The sequence below is a fragment of the Pelodiscus sinensis genome, chromosome 14 (assembly GCF_049634645.1).
Source record: "Pelodiscus sinensis isolate JC-2024 chromosome 14, ASM4963464v1, whole genome shotgun sequence".
NCBI classification, from domain to species: Eukaryota; Metazoa; Chordata; order Testudines; family Trionychidae; genus Pelodiscus; species Pelodiscus sinensis.
In genome coordinates this window covers 35,677,533-35,698,274 of record NC_134724.1, presented here as the reverse complement: position 1 = coordinate 35,698,274, position 20,742 = coordinate 35,677,533, and the positions used below count along the sequence as shown (strand labels likewise).

The 20,742-nt window shown below is 61.2% G+C and overlaps 1 protein-coding gene across 1 annotated transcript in view; it reads left to right on the top strand.

The window, feature by feature from the left end:
• SHF (Src homology 2 domain containing F) overlaps positions 1–20,514 on the top strand; it is a 36,272-nt gene extending 15,758 nt beyond the window's left edge. The window contains exons 2-7 of the mRNA XM_075897458.1: positions 7,199–7,328; positions 9,866–10,084; positions 11,162–11,293; positions 14,382–14,535; positions 15,566–15,685; positions 19,577–20,514. Coding sequence (XP_075753573.1) covers positions 7,199–7,328; positions 9,866–10,084; positions 11,162–11,293; positions 14,382–14,535; positions 15,566–15,685; positions 19,577–19,763 — 942 coding nt within the window. The 3' untranslated portion in view covers positions 19,764–20,514. The remainder of the gene's footprint in view (positions 1–7,198; positions 7,329–9,865; positions 10,085–11,161; positions 11,294–14,381; positions 14,536–15,565; positions 15,686–19,576) is intronic.
• The last annotated feature ends 228 nt before the right edge of the window (positions 20,515–20,742 follow it).

The following is a 20,742-nucleotide window of genomic DNA, read 5'->3' as shown; positions in this document are numbered from 1 at the left end:
ACTGCTGTGTCTGCAGGGTGTTTGGGCAGGGAGGTGGGAGGGAGGGCAGCTTTGAGATCAGCCTGAGCACCCCAGCCATTCAGCCTGCCCCCTCCCTCCTGCCTGGCCCAGCCTGCTCCTGCCAGCCTGGCCAGGCTACTGGCCCCCCAAGGGAGCAGCTGAGGTGGCCGCCCCTCCCCAGGGCTCAGCGCCTGGCTTGTGTGGGCACTGCCCAGGGGCAACGGAGCCTGCGGGCCTGGGCAGGAAGCGCCCTGCAGTGGCAGGTGAGAATTGCTCTGCCTTGGGCTCGCCCGTCTGGGTTGGAGGCTACGGGCACCTGCCCTGCCGGGCTGCTGCAGCCACCGCTGCTCCCAGGCTGTGGCTCCCGGGGGCTGGGACCTTGGTGCTGATGTGAAGCATCCCTCCCTTGGGTGCCGGCTCCCGCCCCGCTCCCTGGCTCTGCTCGCATGAGGGACGGGGTGGCCTGGCTGGCCTCCGCAAGTCAAAGGCCGTCATGAGGCGGACGTGCGCAAACAGGCAATCGCTAGAGCCGGGGTCACCGGCAAGAGCTGGAGTCAGACCAGGTCCGAACTGGTGAGGTCTGGGGGCTGCCTGGACCCCTCCCTCTCCCCCCGGTATTAAATAGTGAGCACAGGCCAATCAGAGGGCCACAGGGTGCTTCCCTCTGGATTCTTTGGGCGGGACTTCCTGTGGCACCTAATCTCACAGTGCTCCTTGGATGTGGCTCTTCCTGGCCTCCTGGTGGCCATGTGGGAGCAGCAGCAGGTTCTGGTCCCACCGGGCCTTGTTTTACTTACGCCCTTCCTCCAGGTTCATCCCAGGCCTAGTTCTCTTTTAAACCCTGTTATAGTCCTAGCCTTCACAGCCTCCTCAGGCAAGGAGTTCCACAGGTTGACATAAGCCCGCTTTCTGTCCGCAGCTCCTGTGTGCGGATACAGATATGGATACAGATTTTCGATCTGTGCAGCACTCTAGACATGGGCAGCAGGCTCCCAGGAGCATTCTTCAGAGCCCCGGCACAGCCTGCCTCTCTGCAGTGTAGAGCTGGGGATGGTGTGGAATACAGCGCCCTCATGCCCTGGGACGTAGTCTGGCAGGGGCAGCAGTTGGGAAAGGGAACCTCGTGGAGGCTTCATGCCTGGAAAGCAGTGTGTCTCCTCAAGCGCCAGAGGAGCTGCTGTTTGAAGGGGCGGGGGTTTGATTTGCGGACAGATGCAGAACGGCAGGAGGAATAGACGGTTTAGTTTGCACGATGGCCTGTTTGCACGGAGGCGCTTGTGTCAGAATGTGGCCTTCCCAGTGTCAGCGGTTCGCTCGCCACTTGTCGCCCTTTTTTGCATCGTCGAGGTGGGCCTGAAACTCCTGAATGTGTTGGCTTCGTGGCTGTTAAGTTCGGGGAGGCTGCTGCCAGGGCTGGGTGGAAGCCGGGGCGGGAGCTGTAATTTGCAAAGTAAAATAAGATGACGGTGATGGTCCTGCCGGTGGTTGTGTGAAGAGGAGCCAGTTATCTCGATGGCAGCTCACACAGCCCTGAGGTGTTGCTCCAGTGCTGGTTTCTGCCCATCTGTTTGGAGGGTGCGCAGAGGGTGTTTGTGCCAAAAGCATGCGACACGTTGCAGCTCTTGGTCCAAGTTGCCATGGCAGAGAAGTGAATCTTGCTGAACCACTGGGTAACAGTGACCATAACAGTGAATTTAACTTCATGGAGGGGGGGGGGGCGGGTACTAAAGCAGCCCACCCCAGTATCATTTTAATGGCTAGTTCAATGGAAATGACAAGGAACAGCCTGCAAGCGGCCTGGAAACCATTTAAAAAAAACCCCACTGTAACAGGGCGCAGATTAAATGTTTCCCTCCAACAAACAAACAAAAAAAAACTAAGAGAACCAAAAAAATGCCTGGATGGGTAAATAATGGAGTGGAAGAAGTAGGAGGAAGCTAAAAGGGTGTCCTTTGCCCATTGGAAGTCAAACCCTACTGAGGCAAATAGAAGGGAGCATGAGCTAGCAGATATAACTAGGCAGGCGAACGAATTTGAAGAGCAGCTAGCAAAAGACACGAACTCCCCACCAAACCGGTGAAGTCCTTCGGAAGCAGGAACCCTGCTACGCTGTCAGTGGAGGAGGTTTTGGAACCGTGTCAAGCCACCAGGACCAGATGGCCAAGAGTTCTGAAGTGAGAGCGCTGCCCAGTCCACCAACGGGGCTGTTTCTGCCAATGTTTGTGTCTCTGGATACAGTCAGCGTGAGGCACGGATGCTCTAGATCCAGAGCCAGTCGCTGCTGAGGCTCCATCTGACCACTCGTGGCCGTGAGGCTGAGCTGCAAACTTCCCCTCTGACGTACGTGTGGCCGGTTATTCAGAGCTGTTGTGTGTGGCTAAAGAGCAGCTGTGCACCTCCCCAGGCGTGGGCGCATTGCAGCAAGAGTAGCTGTGAACAGAACCATTCCTCACTCAACTCTGTCAAGGGCTTTGGCATCGTCTGGCAGGGAAAACACTGGAGAAACACAAGATACTGTTTATAATAATAGTTGTCAGTCTCCTGTGTGTTGTTTTGCCACACCCTGACAGGACGTTCACCACACACCAGCACTCGTGCATGTTTGCACACCTTTCCTGCACTAGTGCAAATGTCCTGGTGCACTCTGGGATGGAGGGTGCTTTGTGGGCATCCCAGGAGATGCACAGCTAGTATGGGCAGCACGGGAGGTACTCCCAGCTAGGGCCCAGCTCTCCTTCCTGCTTTGGTCCCAGGCTCCGGCTGTTGTTGCTCTGGTCACAAGGCAGGAAGGAAGAAAAGGCTTTGGGTTAAGCAGATTATAATGAACACGTGTGACTGTGACGAGCCCAGGCCTGTGTCGCACAGCAAGTGACTGTGGGATGGTGCTGCAGCACCTAGGGGCCTCGTGCACTGTGCCCTCGGGAGAGACGGGTCTGACGTGGAAATGCTGGAACACAAATGACACTATGCACAGGGGCCAGAGTGACGGCAGTGCAGCTATAGTAGGAGATCCAGTGGGCACCAGGGGACTGGGGTGACTGCGCAGTGCCCATGCTGCAGGCGATTCAGTGAGTGCGGCAGGGCTGGGGTGACAGCACAGTGCCCATGCTGTGGGCGATCCAGTGAGTGCGACAGGGCTGGGGTGACAGCACAGTGCCCATGCTGTGGGCGATCCAGTGAGTGCAGCAGGGCTGGGGTGACTGTGCAGTGCCTGTGCTGCAGGCGATCCAGTGAGTGCGGCAGGGCTGGGGTGACTGCGCAGTGCCCGTGCTGCAGGCGATCCAGGGAGTGCGGCAGGGCTGGGGTGACTGCGCAGTGCCCATGCTGTGGGCGATCCAGTGAGTGCAGCAGGGCTGGGGTGACTGTGCAGTGCCTGTGCTGCAGGCGATCCAGTGAGTGCGGCAGGGCTGGGGTGACTGCGCAGTGCCCGTGCTGCAGGCGATCCAGGGAGTGCGGCAGGGCTGGGGTGACTGCGCAGTGCCCATACTGCAGGCGATCCAGTGAGTGCGACAGGGCTGGGGTGACTGCGCAGTGCCCATACTGCAGGCGATCCAGTGAGTGCGGCAGGGCTGGGGTGACTGCGCAGTGCCCGTGCTGCGGGTGATCCAGTGAGTGCGACAGGGCTGGGGTGACTGTGCAGTGCCCGTGCTGCGGGCGATCCAGTGAGTGCAGCAGGGCTGGGGTGACTGCGCAGTGCCCGTGCTGCAGGCGATCCAGTGAGTGCAGCAGGGCTGGGGTGACTGCGCAGTGCCCGTGCTGCAGGCGATCCAGGGAGTGCGGCAGGGCTGGGGTGACTGCGCAGTGCCCATGCTGCAGGCGATCCAGGGAGTGCGGCAGGGCTGGGGTGACTGCGCAGTGCCCGTGCTGCAGGCGATCCAGTGAGTGTGGCGTAGCTGAGGTGATGTTGCGTGTGCTTCAGTGCGCACTGCACCTGGAAATGAAGCTAAGAGGTGCCCATGAAGTGCGTCGTGCTCGGGGGCCAGTGGTGGTGTCCAGGCAGGGCAGTTGCTGCCCCGGCTCTGCACTGCTTGCAGGCGACAGTGGAGGCTACAGGGAAGCTGGGCGGACAGGGGTGCAGTCCCTGAGGTGGGGTGTGATGCGGGAAGGCGAAGCAGGCATGGGGCAGGACGAGGTTTCAGACTGATGCTGGGGCCACCTTGGCTCAGCGTGTGTGGTCCCTTGTCCCCTGGACGGTCACTCTTGTTGGGTTCCTCGTTGGGCCAAAGGGGCTGTGGTCCTGGCTGTGCTGAGCGTGGGCTTGTGCCTGGAGAAAAGCTCTGCAAGGAACCAGAGCCCTGGCCTGGGCTGAGCCTGCACCTAAGCTGCCCTGGAGCGGTATGGCCTGGCCCGGCCTAGCCCGTGGAGAATCCGGGCCCTGTGGGCAGATCCAGGCTGTCCCCAAAGCGGCCATGGGCCCCCGGGTAGCGCCGGAGAGAGCCAGAGCAGCATTGTGCGCGGGCTGGTGTGGCCCCTGCAGCCAGGCTCGCCTGGGCCAAAGGGGCCCCAGTGTCAGGTGCTGGAGGAGGGGGGCAGGGCGGATGCAGTGTCGGCTCCCAGGGTGGATGTGGGCTGAAGAGCCAGCGTTGGAATAGACCCTTCAGCTCCCACTGCAGTGAGTCACTGCGGGGAACGTGGGGAGGGGGCTGTGCCCTTTGCTGGGGGGCAGGGAGCAGCGACTCTGCAGCCGAGCCCCAGCCATGGTCCAGCCCGAGGTCAGGGGAGAGCTGTAGCCGAGGTGCCCAACACCAGGCCGGTTGGGATGTTCCATAGACGTTGGCTTCTGCTGCTCAGGCCCCTGTACAGGTGCTGAGCTGGTGCAGGGACTCGGGGGATGAAGGCGCCTGCCCATCCAGAACTGCTCTGACTCGCTCCTTGGCTGTGCCTGCCCCTGTGGTCTGTGGGGCTCAGAGCCTGGGCCTTCCCCTCCCATGACAGTTTCTGGGGGCACTGCTGAGAGGGTCATGTGGGGGGTGAACTGCACAGCCCCTTCCATGGATGACCCAGTGGTGCCTGAGCCGGCCAGCACCCCGGGGCGAATCGGCCCCTCCAGCACACTGGCTCATCTGAGCTTCAGGATCCCGAGCTGTGGGACTTCCTTCGCTCGCCTCAGCCGTTTGCCTGCAGCCTCCTGGCACAGAGCAGCTCCTGCGAATTAGCCTGCAGGCTCCCAGCCTCCAATCCATCCTGTTAGCCCCAGTGAACCCCCTTGTTGTGCCATGAATAACTCCCCTCTCTCCGGGCTGTTCTTGTCCTACGGAAGCTTCTAGGAAAGCCCTTTGGCCAGGCTCTGCCTGTCTGGTTCTTTGGCTCCGGCTGTGTAATTTGACTCCTGGGTGTCTCGCCATCTCTTCTGTTGCTGCTAAGACTCTCAGCCTGTCTCTCTATCCCTCCCCTGTGGGCTGTCTTTGGGCTGCGTTGTCCAGAAGGCCGGGTCTGGGTACCCCCCCCCCTTCTTGCTGCCCAGGGATGCCAATAAAAATGCACCTGCAGGCTCTGCTGCTGTGCCGTGGGGCCTGTTCATACTCGCTTGTCCTGCAGTGGTGCACGCTGGCGCTTGGGGTATTCAGACCTGGGTCTGGGAGCCCTACAAAACACCCAGTGAGAGCATCCGTGACCGGCTGCCGGGTCCACGTCTGAATGGGCATCTGCCATCTCTTCTGTCTTCGAGGGAGTGCGTGCTGTCAGGGGCCAGGGCGTGCAAGGTGTCCCCGCGTGTGCAGGGCCGTGTGCCAGGTGTGCGTGCACACGCCTTTCCAGACTTGCGTGTGGTTGCTCTGGGTCGACCGTGGGAAGCCGTTTTCCCTGCTCCCCCGGGGTAGGCCAGTGACCCTCCGGCAGGCCATCACTGTAGCGAGTTGCTCAGGAAGGCCCAGTGCTGGGCTGTGCGATTGATGCTTGTGTCGTGGGGGCATCCGCTGGGAAAGGAGCCTTCGTCTGGGAGCCCTGCGACTAGCAGACAAAGGCTGGGCGGTTCCCGGGGCTGGAAATGCCTCCTGACCACGAGGTGTCCTGATCTGCCCGGCTCATGGAGCCAGCCTGGCTCCTGGCCCAGCTCCCCCGTTAGCTCCCCCGTGCGCCTTGCTGGCCATTCTCCGGGCTGGGCAGACCCCGGGTCCCCTGCCAGGGAAGTGAAATACCGGTGAATTGAATAGTCGATTAACCTCGTGAATTCTCAGCGGTTCCTCGACTAGTCTATAATCCCCGGGGGCGGGGCTGGCAGCCAGTGCGCTCCGGCCCTACTCCTGAGCAGCCCCCTGCCCCTGCACGCTGCTGCCTCTGTATCAGAGGCAGCAGCCCCTGTCTGGGGAGGGGGCTGGGCTCCTAGACCCGGTGCGAGCTGGAACTGAGCCGGGCTACTGGCCAGCCTGCTAAAACATTTACCGGGGGGAGGGGGGGGCAGGATACGTGTAGTCTACAGCATCAACCTTTTCCTTACCAGTTAACCAACTACACTATTACATCCCTACCCCCTTTCGTCACCCGCTCACCCCGGGTGGGGCTGGGCCCTGCCCTGGCTGGCCCTGCTGTGCACCTGGGGCCCTTTTCAGCTCAGCTCTGCCCATGGCAGCAGCTCCAGGAACCCCAGTCCAGCCAGGGCCCCATGCCCACTTCCAGAGGTGCCTTCTCCGACACAGCTTGGGGCCGCCTGGCCCTGGGAGGATGCCCAGGATCACAGTGAACCTGCAAGCCAGGCTCTCTCCCCAGCAGGGCAGAAGCCTGCCAGGAGCTGCAGGGCTGGAGAGAGGCAAACGCTTGAATGTGCAGGAGACGGGGCCTTCCGAGGCCTCTCGGCTGCTCCCATCCCCGGTGGGCGCTGCAGCTGGCGGGAACTGACCGTTTAGCGGCCGGTCCCTGGTCTCCCCTCCCCAGCGGGGTAGCAGCCAGCTCCCACCTACCAGCCGCGGCCGGCAGCATCCCACGCCCTGCAGTGCACACGCTGCCCTGCCTTGCTCGGCTCCCACAGCGGCTGGGGCAGGTCATGTCCTTCGGCGGGGCCAGGCCGGGCAATGGGAATGGAGCGGGAGAGGGCAGCTCACTGGCCCGTGGCCTGGGAGCGTATTGGGGGCTTGTACAGAGGAGTTTACCCAGCCCGAGGTCCGGGCAGCCTCCCTTAGGGGGGCCCGTGCTGGGCAGAGCGGGGCAGGCGGTTGGGGGCAGTCCTGGTCCTGCTAACCCTCCTCGTCTTCTCCCCTGGCAGGTGATTGTCCTGGAGGACTATGCGGATCCCTTTGATGCCAAGCAAGCAGGCGGCGGCCAGCCGGGGCAGGAGAAGGTGGCAGAAAACGATGGGTACATGGAGCCCTATGAGGCCCAGAAGATGATGGCGGGTAAGAGCAGCGTTTTGAGCCATGGGTCGGTGCTGCTGAGCTTTGGACGTGGCCCATAGCTGGGTCTGGCCGTGTTTTCAGTGTCACGAGGGGCCACATGGACCGTACCCGGGTCTGGCCGTGTTTTCAGTGTGTCACGGGGGGCCACGTGGACCGTACCCGGGTCTGGCCATGTTTTCAGTGTCACGAGGGGCCACGTGGACCGTACCCGGGTCTGGCCGTGTTTTCAGTGTGTCACGAGGGGCCACGTGGACCGTACCCGGGTCTGGCCGTGTTTTCAGTGTGTCACGAGGGGCCACATGGACCGTACCCGGGTCTGGCCGTGTTTTCAGTGTCACGAGGGGCCACGTGGACTGTACCCGGGTCTGGCCGTGTTTTCAGTGTCACGAGGGGCCACATGGACCGTACCCGGGTCTGGCCGTGTTTTCAGTGTGTCACGAGGGGCCACGTGGGGTCTCTGCTGAAAGCAGATGGGGCGGGGCTGGGGGTGCCCCCCTGAGTGGATGATGGACATGCCACTGATGCGAGGGGGCCGGTGGAGCCGGGAGGGAAGGGCCGGTGCTGTCAGCAGCCGATGGCTGGGGAGTTTCTCCTTGGGGGAGCTGTGGAGGGAGGATACAGACGGGCTCCCCTGCTGTGGCTCTCAAACATCCAGGACCACACAGGCCATTGCTGGGCCCCAGGTGCCTGTTGTTTGCTGCCCCTCCCGGGCCTAGGCGTCCTCTGCCGAAAGGGGCGTGGCTGCCACGGGAATTTGACCCTGAGGCCGGGCTCTTCGGGGGCTCAGCCTGTGTCGTGCCCTGAAAGGGGGAGCTGGATGTTCCCATGGACGTTAACGGCAGCCCGGCTCGCTGTCTGCTTCCCGGGCCGGGCTCCCTGGGGGCCGGGGCAGTTGAGAGAAGGCTGACGCTGTCAGGTCACAGCTGGAGATCTCCGGGAGCTCTGCCGTGTGGGACTGGCGCTGGGCGAGTCGCCTGGGCAGGGCAGCACCCCTGCGGCTGGCCCAGCCGAGACTGGCTGGCGGGGCACAGCAGGAGGCGCGATGGCGCTTTGACCCCGAGTCCCTCAGGCCAGAGGCCCGGCTGGTGAAGGCAGGAGGCTCCAGGAGGCTCCGAGTTGGCAAGCCGGGCTCCGGGCAGGCCGGGGCCTGCGCCCCTGCAGTCGGGGGCTTCCCGGCCCCACACAGGCTGGCACTATTTGAGCTGCTCCAATGGGGGATTGTTTTGTGCTAGCGCCAGCGGGGATGGGACCCGGCGGGTGACTTCTCCTCCTGGCCAGCACCCGGCGTGCGCTCCTCCCGCACGTCTGTTCAGTCTCTGTTTCCAAAGCCCAGCCCTGGCAGCTCAGCGCAGGAGGCCGGGTGCCAGCACAGGCCGCGGCGAGGTTGCTCGAGCGGTTTCGCGTGTGTGGCTCAGGCCCCCGGGCGGAGCGGGCCGGCCCTAAACAGGGAGCACACGGACGCCGGGTGGGGGGGGGGGGCATAACTGTCCTTTGGGGCATCGGGTGGGGCCGCTGTCTGCCCTGTGCAGTGTGGGCGTGCCTGGGGCGCCTGCTCCCCAGCCTGCTTTGTAGCACCCGGCTTGTTTTGGGGGGTGGGGCCAGAGCAGAAAGCAACGTGAACGCCTGCAAACGAATCCGTCTGGGTCACGGCCAGCGTCCTTTCTGGCTTGTCCCTCCAGGCCCCTCCCCTTGGCCCCCCGTCCATCTGTTGCTCCCGCCGGTCTGGCACCGTGATCCCTTTCCCCTGGACTCCTGCCTTCTTTGCCATCTGCTGGGATTGCTCACTCCTCTGCCCCCTGCTCCTGGCCCAGAGCCTGGGCGATTGGCAGGAGGGGCTGATGGGCAGGGGGCGATGGTGCCAGGGACAGGGGGTGTAGTGTAGGTTGGGCGGTTGTGCAGGGGGCTGCGTTTGGGTGGGGGGTAATGTTCTCACTAATCTTTTCCATCCAGGTGCAGAATAAATTTTTACGTGCGCTGAGGCAGGAGCGAATGTGCACCAGTCAGCTGGGCAACACCGGAATGTGGCCTGAGTGCAGAAGCACCCAGCTTACAGGGGACACTGGTGGGGGGTTGTCTTGGGGGTGACTAGAGAGCGTAGCTCCTGGAGGGTGTCATCTGGGGCCTGCCCCGGGGCAGAGCCACGTCCAGGTTTGGGCCCATGGGCTGATAAGCTGCACAGGGACGGACCGGGGGGGAGGTGCTGCAGGGAGGGAACCCCCATTCCACCAGAGGTGGGGGTGGGGCAATAATTTTTGCAAGGGGGCCTCTTCACAGACTTTGGGGGCTCTCTGCCGGGGGGGCCCAGCCCCGGCACGTGGCAGGTGACTCCCTTGTGTGCTGGCAGGTTCTGAGACAGTGAAACGTCTCCCGTGCCCCAGAGAGCCTCTCACGTCGTCTGGGTCTCTGCCTCCAGCCCTGGCGCTGCTGATGGCGGCCCTGGCCCAGCATGGAGGCTCAGGCGGGGGGCTCAGCCTTTCAGGGACACGGGCAGGGCTTGGGAAGGCGCTCACGGTGTTCTCCCCTCTCCCTCCTGCCAGAGATCCGCCAGAAGGGCTCCCTGGAGGCCCCTGCCCCGCCGCTGCCCCTGTACGACACACCCTACGAGCCGGTGCCCAACGGGCTGCCCCCCGACAGCGAGCGCCCATCCTGCGCCCGGTCCCGGGAGTCGCGGCTGCCCCAGGACGACGAGCGCCCGCCTGAGGAGTACGACCAGCCCTGGGAGTGGAAGAAGGAGCGCATCTCCAAGGCCTTTGCAGGTGAGGGGGCAGGGGCCTGGCTGCCCTGGGCAGGGGCAGGGGCAGGGGCAGGCTGGAAAGGCCTCGCCCTGCCAGTTGCTCACTGGCCTCCCCGTGCCCTGGGCCAGCTCTGGGCCTTCGGTTCGGGAGTCCCAGGCACCCCCGGCCCATTCATCTCCCGGTGGGGATTGATGGCGTTTGTGCTGGCTAATGGGGAAATCCATGCAGCGTGTCAGCCCTCGGCTCGCCCGTCTGCGCTCGCTAATTGCCCAGCTCTTATCTGAGCCGCAGCTGCAATAGCTCAGCCGTGTCAGGGCGAGTGAGGGGCAGGCGCTGGGGCTGCCTCGGCCGGGGCACCCCCTCTGTCTCGGGGCGCTGGGCAGGAGCCGGCTGCACTGGTTCCTGCACTCGGCTTTGCTGGAGACTCCCCCGCGTCCCTGGCTTTGCCTGGGCATGCCCCCCCATCTCTCCCAGGAGGGGTCCAGGCCCGACCCTCCCGTCTCCCTGGCGGGTGCCCCCGCTTTGTCCGGGCCTTGGGGAGGGAGTGGAGCCATGCCCTGCCCTTGGCACTGGGCCTGCTCCCATCCCACTCCCCATAGGGTGGGCAGAACAGGGGCTCCCTCCATGTCTCCCCCCCCCCGCTTTGCCCCATGGCTCCAGGCTCCTGCTTGGGGGCAAGTCGGGGGGAGGGGTGGAGTTGCCCTGGTCTGCTAGCAGGGCTGCAGCCGGTGCATCAGGGCTGTTTGCTGAGGACTGTCCCCCCAGCTGAACTCCTCTCAGGTGTGTAGCACCCCCTAGTGGCTGCACCCGGCCCCACGCTGCAGCAGCTCCATCCAGGGGCCTGGCCCCGGTTCCATCTGGGCAGGGCCCTGCATGCCCGTGTCTAAGCAGCGCGGATTTGCAGCCTTGGCCAGCCTGGGAGCAGCCAACAGGAGCTGGAAGCCACGTGTGAGGCTGGGCACATGGGGACTTGGCACGGCCGTGTGGCTGCCCTCCCCCCGCAACCCTGGTTGCCCCACACTGCTTCCTGCCCCCCTCCTCGGGGTGCCGGAACAGGGCCAAGCCCGCTCACGCGCTCTCTCTGCTGCCTCCGTCCAGTTGAGATCAAAGTGATCAAAGACTTGCCGTGGCCCCCGCCCGTGGGCCAGCTCGACGGCGGAGCCAGCCCCCCCGACAGTGAGGCCCCCGCGCAGCCCAGTCAGCCCCAGCACAACCACGAAGACACCAGTGGTGAGTCGACCGCACCCAGGGGGCTGCTGGGAAGCTCCAGCCAGGGCAGTGCCCGGGCCCTGCCCCACACGGGCAGCCATGCTGGTTCCCTCCCCCAATATTCTCCAGGGAGGGGGGGCAATGCCCGACAGGGACACTCACTGTGGCACAGAGAGTGTCCCTGCGCTGCCTGGCACAGACCACAACCTCCAGGAGGCCACATGCAGGGTGCCCATAATGCTGGGAGCTCAGTGCAGGCCCAGATCCTGAACCAAACCTGAGACACATGGGGTCTGGAAAGGAGAGGGTGTGGCTGGGTGGGAGTCACGGCCATGACCAGTGTTCTTACGTTCATTGGAGAGGATCCAGCAGAGGGCGACCAAAATGATTCGGGGGCTGGAGCACATGACCTATGAGGAGAGGCTGAGGGATTTGAGCTTTTTTAGTCTGCAGAAGCGAAGAGTGAGGGGGGATTCGAGAGCAGCCTTCCACTTCCTGAAGGGGGTTCCAAAGAGGATGGAGAGAGGCTGTTCTCAGTGGTGACAGGTGCAGAACGAGGAGCAATGGGCTCAAGTTGCAGTGGGGGAGGTCTAGGTTGGATAGTAGGAAAAACTCTTTCCCTAGGCGGGTGGGGAAGCCCTGGGCTGGGTTCCCTAGGGAGGGGTGGAATCTCCATCTCTAGAAGTTTTTAAGTCCTGGCTTGACAAAGCCCTGGCTGAGTTGATTGAGTTGGGGTTGGTCCTGCTTTGGGCAGGGGTCTGGACTTGATGACCTCCTGAAGTCTCTTCCAGCCCTAGAATTCTGATTCACTCTCCTAGGTCTCTGGAATTTCTCTGATACTCCAAAATGTATTAAAAATTAAGATCAGCTGGCTAGAAATCTCCTCAGCCAACTCTTTTAGAACGCTAGGGTTCAAGTGATCCAAACCTGCTAATTTAATGATGTTTAGCCTTACTAGACTTGTAGAATCATAGAACTGGAAGGGACCTCAAGAGATCGTCTAGTCCAGTCCTTAGTACGGAAAGCAGGACTGCATATATTGTATCTAACATCTTCCTCGGTTGCTAATGGACTAGAAAGTCTTTGGTGGTTCTGCTTCTTTTCAAACAGAGAGCAATGTATGTTGAACTTTTCTGCCTCATTATAAAGAATGTCCCCATCTCCATCTAGCGATGGGCCCGTACCAGTTCTAGGGTTTCATTGTTACTAGTAGAGTTTGAAAGCTCATTGTCTTTAGATCTGCCAACCAGGGATTTTTCCCTAATAGCCTTAACATCAACTGCCAGTTTGCTGCCGGTCCTGAATTCTAATTGGTAGATTGCGACCCTTCTCCTTCCTTTCCCCATTCACGTCTTACTTGGGGTACAAACAGAGCTAAGAGGAAACCATGAGATGGTCGGTATCCGTCGGCATGATGGGCAGTGGGGGCGTTGTCTAGTTTTCTGAAAGTATCTGGCAAAGGGGAGTTTTCAGGAAAAGGTGGATAACGAGGAAGTCTTGGAGATGTTTGTAGGGAGCTACTATGTCCTGTGTGGCCCAGCCCTCTGCGGGACAGTACACATATTTTAGGTCTGTTCCGTGTTCAAGGAAATAAAATACCAGCTTATTATTTGAAATAATTACCCTGACACTTCAGAGTGAGGACGCCGCATTAGATAAAACAAGCGTGTTAATTACAAGGGGAGGGATGGCAAGGTACCAGTTGTGAGGCCTAGCTGCGGACGCACCGATACTTGGTTCTCTGATTTCCTGCCCCACACTGCTTTTGTGTAACACAGGCCTGGAACTAACCAGAGGCCTGATGGTTTGGAACGGTTCAGTCGTTTGGTCTCTTTTGCACCTGCTCCCATCAGCATGTCTCGGTCCAGGTCGCTGGGGCAGCTTCTGCGTTTTCACTGGCTCCGTGTGGCTGAGCCCTGGGTCAGGATCTGTGTGTGGGCCAGGCACATAGCAGCCCCGGGAAGGGAGGGGCACTGGCTGGGTGATCGTAATGCTGAGGGGGCTCGGACATAGTGCCTCTCAGCCCAGGGTTGTGAACGTTGAGCACCACTGGCACCTTGCCAGAGCAGGCAGTGCCCTGTGATACTGCACAACCCCCCCCAACACAAACCATGCCCAGCGGGATCTGTAGGGACAAGGGGGTATAAGCTGGGGGGGGTGGATGTGGCTGGAGGGAGCTATGGGGGGAAATGCGGCTGGAGAGGGTTGTGGGGGGGAGCGCGGCTGGAGGGGTCTGTGGGGGGGAGTGCGGCTGGAGGGGTCTGTGGGGGGGAGCGCGGCTGGAGAGGTCTGTGGGGGGGAGCGCGGCTGGAGGGGTCTGTGGGGGGGAGCGCAGCTGGAGAGGGTTGTGGGGGGGAGCGCGGCTGGAGGGGGCTGTGGGACTGAAGCGTGGTGTGGAAGTTGAGGGCCGTTGGAGGAAGCCTGACTCGAGGAGGGAATGGGAGAGTCTCTGAGCCTCACAGGCAAGGAGACAGGGAATATTTCAGGCTGAGGGGCCAGGTGGACGTTGCCGTGGGGAGCTGGGCCGGCTGAGGGGCCAGGCAGGCCCCTCCGTGAGGTCTAGTGGGACACCGGGTCCCTAATGCATCCGTCAGTTCCCTCCCGTGCCGCCTCCTGTGCAGCCTCACTGTCCCCCTTTTAAGCCCTGGCCTGAGTTCCCCGCCCGGCCCAGGCTGTGCCAGCTCAGTCTCCCTGCTGGAGCCATGCCGGGGGCGTGGCACGCCGCACTGTGCCACGCAGCCCCTGCACTGCCGTGGCGCCGCTCAGTCTGCCTCGGCCCCGTGCCGCCGGCGGGGTGGGCTCCGGTGCTGCTCCAGGGGATTGGGCTCAGCTCCTGCAGGCGCGCTGTGCAGGGCCCGCGTCTCCCCTGCGGCTGTGGGGAGGCTGGTAGTGGTTGCACGTGTCCCCTCCCCAGACAGAGCCGCATCTCCGAGGGGTCCGACACGCACGCGCCCCAGGGCCCAATGGGGACACCCAGCAGCGCTGTCCCCGCCGGGGCCTGTGAGCCAGGACTGGCAGACTGGCGCTCTGCCCCAGAATGGCCGTGGGGGGGCAGCATCCGCATCCAGGTTGTTCCTGCCGCCCCCAACACTGCGTCTGTCTCCCCAAGGCCAGGGTGAGGGGCCCGGGCATGGCCACTCGTCACCCAGCAGGGAGGAGAAGGCCCGAGCGGCGCAAAGACACACGAGTGGGATCCCCAGGACAGAGCCCAGCCCAGCCCTCGGGGAGAGGATCAATCCCGCCCTGCCTCTGGAGAGCCAGTGGTGAGTCCTGTACCGGGCAGGGACGCCAGCAGCCGGCTGCCCTGCCCCCGCCACCCCCAGCAGCCTGCTGCCCTGCCCCCAATCCCCCCAGCAGCCTGCTGCCCAGCCCCCAATCCCCCCAGCAGCCCGCCGCCCTGCTCCCGCCCCCCCAGCAGCCCGCCGCCCTGCCCCGCTCCCCCTCAGCATTCCCGCCACCCTGCCCCGCTCCCCCCCAGCAGCCTGCCACCCTGCCCTACCCCCCCTGCAACCCGCCACCTCGCCCTGCTCTCCCCTAGCATCCTGCTGCCCTGCCCCTCTTCCCTACACCCCCATCATCCCACTGCCCTGGCCTGTTTGTCCCCCACCTCCGACTGCTCTGTCATGCTCCCCCCTCTCCCAGCGCCCCACTGCTCTCTCCCACTGGCCCTCCCCTGCACCCTGCCACTCTGCCCCATTTCCCCCATCCGAGTGTCCTGCAGCCCTACCTGCTTCCCCTCCTTTTCCCGTTGCCCCACCCAGCGTCCCTCTCCGCCTCCTGCCACGTTACCCTGCTCCCTCCCATATCCTGCCCCCCTCGTCTCTCGTTTTATGCCCAGCACCACTCCGTGCTCTTCTCTGGTCCCGCTCCACTCCCCTTCACAGCCCGTCCACTCCCACGCAGCCTTCCCGTCTGCCCTCGCCCTGCTGCGAGGCCGGATTGCCCCCCTCCATCCTTCCTGGAGCTCTGCTGCACTCTCCATAGCCTTTCCCAGTCTCTCCTCCCTCCCCCCCCCCCCCCCGGCCATTCCACCAGGTCTCCTGCCCTGTGCATGGCTCGCTACTCAGCCCAGGGGCCTGGCATTGGCATGCTTAGGGCCCCAAGGCCTATCTCGCTGACCCTGCAGCTGCAGGGCCGGCACAGAGAACCCCAGCGTTCTGCTTGCTATGGCCTGGCTCGCCTGCCATCTCTGCTGGCAGAGGCCTCCTGCTCACTCTGCCCCGGGCAGAAGTTGCAGCCGGATGCTCCATGCCCGGGCAGCACCCCTGAGCCAGCCTCTCTCTCCCCTGACAGCTGGTACCATGGGGCAATCAGCCGGACGGACGCTGAGACCCTGCTGAGGCTGTGTAAGGAGGCCAGCTACCTTGTGCGCAACAGTGAGACCAGCAAGAACGACTTCTCTCTGTCTCTCAAGTGAGTGTGCTCAGCCAGGCCAGGGGTGGGGCTGGGCAGCCAGGGAGAGGAGGAGCCCAGCCCCGAACATTAACAGCAATTAATGTTAGAACCTGTTGGGGATGGATCAAAGGGGCATGCAGGAGGGGGAAGGGCACACTATGTCTAAAAGGGCAGTACCTCTTTCCAAGGCACTGATAACTTGGAAGAAAAGGATCTTGCATGCTTATGGATCAACGCCCTTCCAGATAAAACACAGGGCAGGGTGGTAGTTGGTGTCTGCTAAAAACCACCAAATCACACTAGCGAAGAAAAACACTCGGTGACCTTCGGGGACTTCAATTTGAGTGACGCATGCTGGAGGTCTCTATTCTACAGCATCCTTGGAATTTCTAAACATTATAGATGACAGTTTCCTAGCTCAGAAAGTGTGGCAGCCAACACAGGTATTAAATCATGTCTTGACACTTAAAGAGAAATTGATCAGAGAACTAAAACTTAATGGTAGCTTAGGTGTAAGTGATTGTGACTTGATCACATTTATAATGTGCAAGCAGCGTAAAGTCCAGACCAGTAATATATGTACCGGGCGCTTTTACAGGGCTACTTGCACAGCGCTGAAAACAATTCTGAGCCAAATGTGTTGGGAGAAAGAATTTAATCAGAAAAAATACGATTTGTGAATCTTAAAAATACCTGACTAAATGCCACAATCCCACAGTTGAGGAAGAAAGCTGAGCTGGTTAAAAAAACCAGCCTGGCTTAGAGGAAATGTGAAGGCAGCTGTGAAAAACAAACAAAAAAGTACTTATATATCTGCTTATATAAACAATGGAAGAAAGGAGTAGTTGATAGAAATGAAATCAAAGTTAGGAATTATAGAAAATTGATAAGGGAAGCTAAGAGTCACAAGCAGCGTTAAGGACAATAAGAAAGAAATTGTTTTAAAACAATATTAGAAACCAAACAAAAACAAATTCTGACAATGGTATTGGTACATTATTAGACAGAAATGGTAGAATTACCAATAATGATGCAGAAAAGGCCAAGGTGTTCATTAACTATTTCTGTTCTGGAAAAAAAACACGATATAGTCTCATGATGTGGTGGTGAGACGATGCTTTCTATTCCACTGGTTCCTCTGGAGGAAGTCAAAGAGCAACTATTAGTCAGACATTTTTAAATCAGCATGTCCAGATACCTTGCATTCAAGAGTTTGAAAAGAGCTGACTTGAATGTTGATTTGCTATATGGCTTGGAGAACTGCAGAAGTAAGCTAATGTTGTGCCAATTATTAAAAAGGGTAAATAGGATGACCCGAGTAATTGCAGGCCTGTCGGCCTGACATTGATCCAGACAAAATAATAATGCAGCTGATACGGGACTTGATTAATAATGAACTGAGGGTAATGTAATTAATTCCAATCAATATGGTTTGTAGCAAATATTGAATTAAGTTGATATCTTTTTGATGAGATTCCGAGTTTGATTGATAAAGATATTAATGTTGACATACATTTAGACTTCCGTGAGGCATATGCCTTGTTGCCATAATATCAGCTTAGCAATGATACCGTTAAATGGCTACAGCAACTGGCTAGCGGATAGATCTCAAAATGTAACTCTCCCCTGGGAATTATCACTGAGCAGGTGAGTTTCCAAGTGGGATCCCACAAGGATCAGCTCTTGGCCCTGCGCTGTTTCACACTTTGATCAGTGACCTAGGAGAAACCAGAAAATCAGCACTGATAAAATCTGCAGATGGCACAAAAATTGGGGGAGTGGTAAATAAGGAAGACAAGTCATTGATGCAGCGTGCTCTGGATTGCCTGGTAAATTGGCTGTCAGCAAACAGTCTGCGTTGTTAATCCAGCAGGATGTGAATATATACATCTAGGAACAAACAATACAGGCCACTGTTACAGCATGGGGACTGTATCCTGAGAAGCAGGGACTCTGAAAAAGACTTGGGGGTTATGGGGGCTGATCAGCTGTCCATGAGCTCCCAGTGCGAGGCTGTGGCCAAAAGGGCTAATCGTGATCTGGGATGTGTCACCAGGGGACTCTTGTGTAAGAGCAGAGTTTTCAGCTCCGTGTTTGGCACTGCTGTGGTGTAGCGCCTGCTGTTCTGATCCCCACAATGCAAGAAGCTTAATAAATTGGAGAGGGGTCAGAAAAGAGCCACAGGAATGACGAAAGGGTTAGAAAATCTGCCTTGCAGTCGTGGGCAGCGGGGATAAGAGGCGGGGGAAGGCAATGCCTTCCCAAACTGGGAGGCAGGGCCCCGCCCACACTCCACACCCCAGCTTCAGCACCTGGCTACGACTGCACCCTCCCCATGCCTTGGGGGCAGGGGGGCTGGAGGCTGATCCCTGTGGGGGGCGTGGCTTCAGGCAGCTTGCCTCCCCCAGCTCTCCGTTTCCCACCGCCCATGCTTACAGTGATAGACGCCCGTCTCGATCCGTTTAGCTTACCAAAGAGAAGGTTAAGGGGTGACTTGATCTCCGTCTACAGATGGCACAAGGTGTAAATTGTCACCTGAGAGTAATTAGCCGTTGGAACAGCTTCCTGAGGGTGGAGATGGATTCTCCACCACTGACGATTTGTCAGAGCAGACCGGCTGTTCTGGAAGCTCTGGAAGGACTGAGGCTCGGGCTGAGAGCAGGGGCAGGCAGTCGGGGGAGTGACCCACGGGCGGGCAGAGCCGGGGCTAGGCACTGGTGCTTGCTGCAGGACTGGTGCAGCGCCAGCCCTGGAATGGAGCCGGGATTCACTTTGCCCCGCTCCCTGGGAGCCGCCGGCCTCGGCTCAGTCGCTGCAGCAGCACAGCCCCCACCCTGGGCTGGCTCCGCTCCCGCGCTCGCAAATGGATGTGAAACCCATTCCACTAATGCAGCCATCAATCCATCGCGGGCACGGCCCCCGGGTGAGGCGCAGCTGCTTTGGTGCCGGGGGCTGGGGGAGGGGGCTGGCCGCAGAGCTGGAAACAGCTCAGCCTCAGCGCCCGGGCGGCTCGCGAGCTATCAATATTTTGCGGTAATGTGCCTTCCAGACGCGGCAGACAGGCTGTGGCGCTCCTCGGAGACGCAAATTAATAGCAACAGGGCCATTAGCCCGTCACTTGGAATCCACAGCTGCGGCGGTCCCTTCCCACGCGGCTCCGCCGGCACGGGGCCCTCGTCGCTCCCCAGAGGGGCTCATGGCTTTTGCACAGGCCGAGGCAGGAAGCAGAGATGTAACGGGATCTGCTTTCTGGGTCAGGCTGGGGCTTGGAGAACAGCCTCTGCCCAGGCCGGGGAAGGCGCTCCGGCCCGTGGGGCTCAGGCTGCGGGTGCCTCATGTCGCTGGGGGGGACGTGGGCCGCAGGGCAGCGTGCGGTGCAGAGCGCACCCTGCTACCAAGGGAACCTGCCACCGTTCACCCCCGTCACCCAGCTGCCTGGGGGCCCTTCTCCAGCAGGGAGCGAGGTCTGGCCAACAGGCCCTCTGGGAGCAGAGGATTGTGGGAAGGCGCCAGGAGGGTTTAGTTCCCCTCCAGGGACCCAGACAAGGGAACTGGCTGTTTTCGAAAGTGCTGCAGGCCCCAGGGACCTGCCAAGGCTGTGCAGCTTGTGCCTGAACCCAAGTGTCCCTGTTGGAAGGGGGCTGACTCGTGCCTGGAGCCAGGACCCTGCAGCAGGGGCCGCAGATCAGGGGGTGTTTGGCGCTGTGAGGGGCTGCAGGGGTAGGTGAGCAGGATGCATGAGACTCGGCCGTCGAACGCCCCTGTGCCCTCTTGCCCTGCGGTCACATACTGGAGGGCTGGGCCGGCTGGCACTAAGCTGTGTGAAGGGGAGGCCATGCCGCCGCAGGCAGGGCAGGGAGTGTGGCACTCCCCCCCGCTAATCCTGGCTTTGTCTCTTTCTCCCGGTAGGAGCAGCCAGGGTTTCATGCACATGAAACTCTCCCGCACCCCAGAGAACAAATACGTGCTGGGCCAGAACAGCCCCCTGTTCGACAGCGTGCCCAGGATCATCCACCACTACGCCAGTCACAAGCTGCCCATCAAGGGGGCCGAGCACATGTCTCTGCTCTACCCAGTGGCTATCCGAACCCTATAGCCCAGCAGGGAGTGCCGGGAGCCCCCGGCCTGGGCCTGGCATGCACGCAGCTCGCCGAAGGCAGCCCCCAGCCTGGCGTACGGAGCAGAGCCAGGGACGGACTCCGGGCCGCAGGCCGAAGTACAGCCTGGCAGGCGCCGGGAGTGGCAGGACCGCTAGCGGCACGCCGGCTCCTTGCCGCCAGGAGAGCTCTCCAGGAGGGAGGCGCCCCTTCTCTGGGACCAGCCTGTGTACATACCCCAGGGACAGGGTTGGGCCTGACTGTCGCCGTGCCCGCTGCCCCCGGCCGCTCTCCCCCCGCCTGCAGGCCTGTCCCAGCTGGCTCCCCAGGCTGGGCACAGAACAGGGGCCTGGGCTTTGGTGGAGTCCCAGGGACCAAGGGGGATAATTTATTGCTAAGCCGGGTACGTGGCCCTTTTCCAGAGGGGCTGGCTCCTGGCAGTGCTGGCCGGCCCACAGGTGGCGTGAAGGAGCTGTGGGGTAGATGCCAGTTGCAGATGCCTTGGGCTGCCCCCCAGTATCACCGAGAATTGACTGGAGGAGAAAGCCAGGCAGGGGGAGCTGGGCCGGTCCGTGGAGGAGGACTGCTGCTGCTGGAGGAGGACGGCTCCGTGGGATGGGCCACCGGGCCGGCTGGCGTAGCTCACTGCAGAGCTGGGACCGTGGGCAGGGGACCCTTCACTGCGCTCCTTGGCCAATGTACACACCGAGTGTGCCGCACCAGCACCAATAAAGCCGCGCGAAGCTGCCACCCTCCCAGTGAGATATGGGGCAGCGCTGGCCCTGCCCCCGCCCCACCCACGGGCCTCTACAGCTCATGGGGCTCAAAGGCGGGGGCGTCCGCCCCTAGGTCACAGCCTCTTCCTCCAGCCCCAATCCAGCTCCCTCGGCTGGGTGGGAGGCTCCAACGCCTTCCCTTCGGAGGGGGGCAGGCCTGGGTCACAGGGTCAGAACTCCAGGCTCCCAGCCCAGTGCTCAG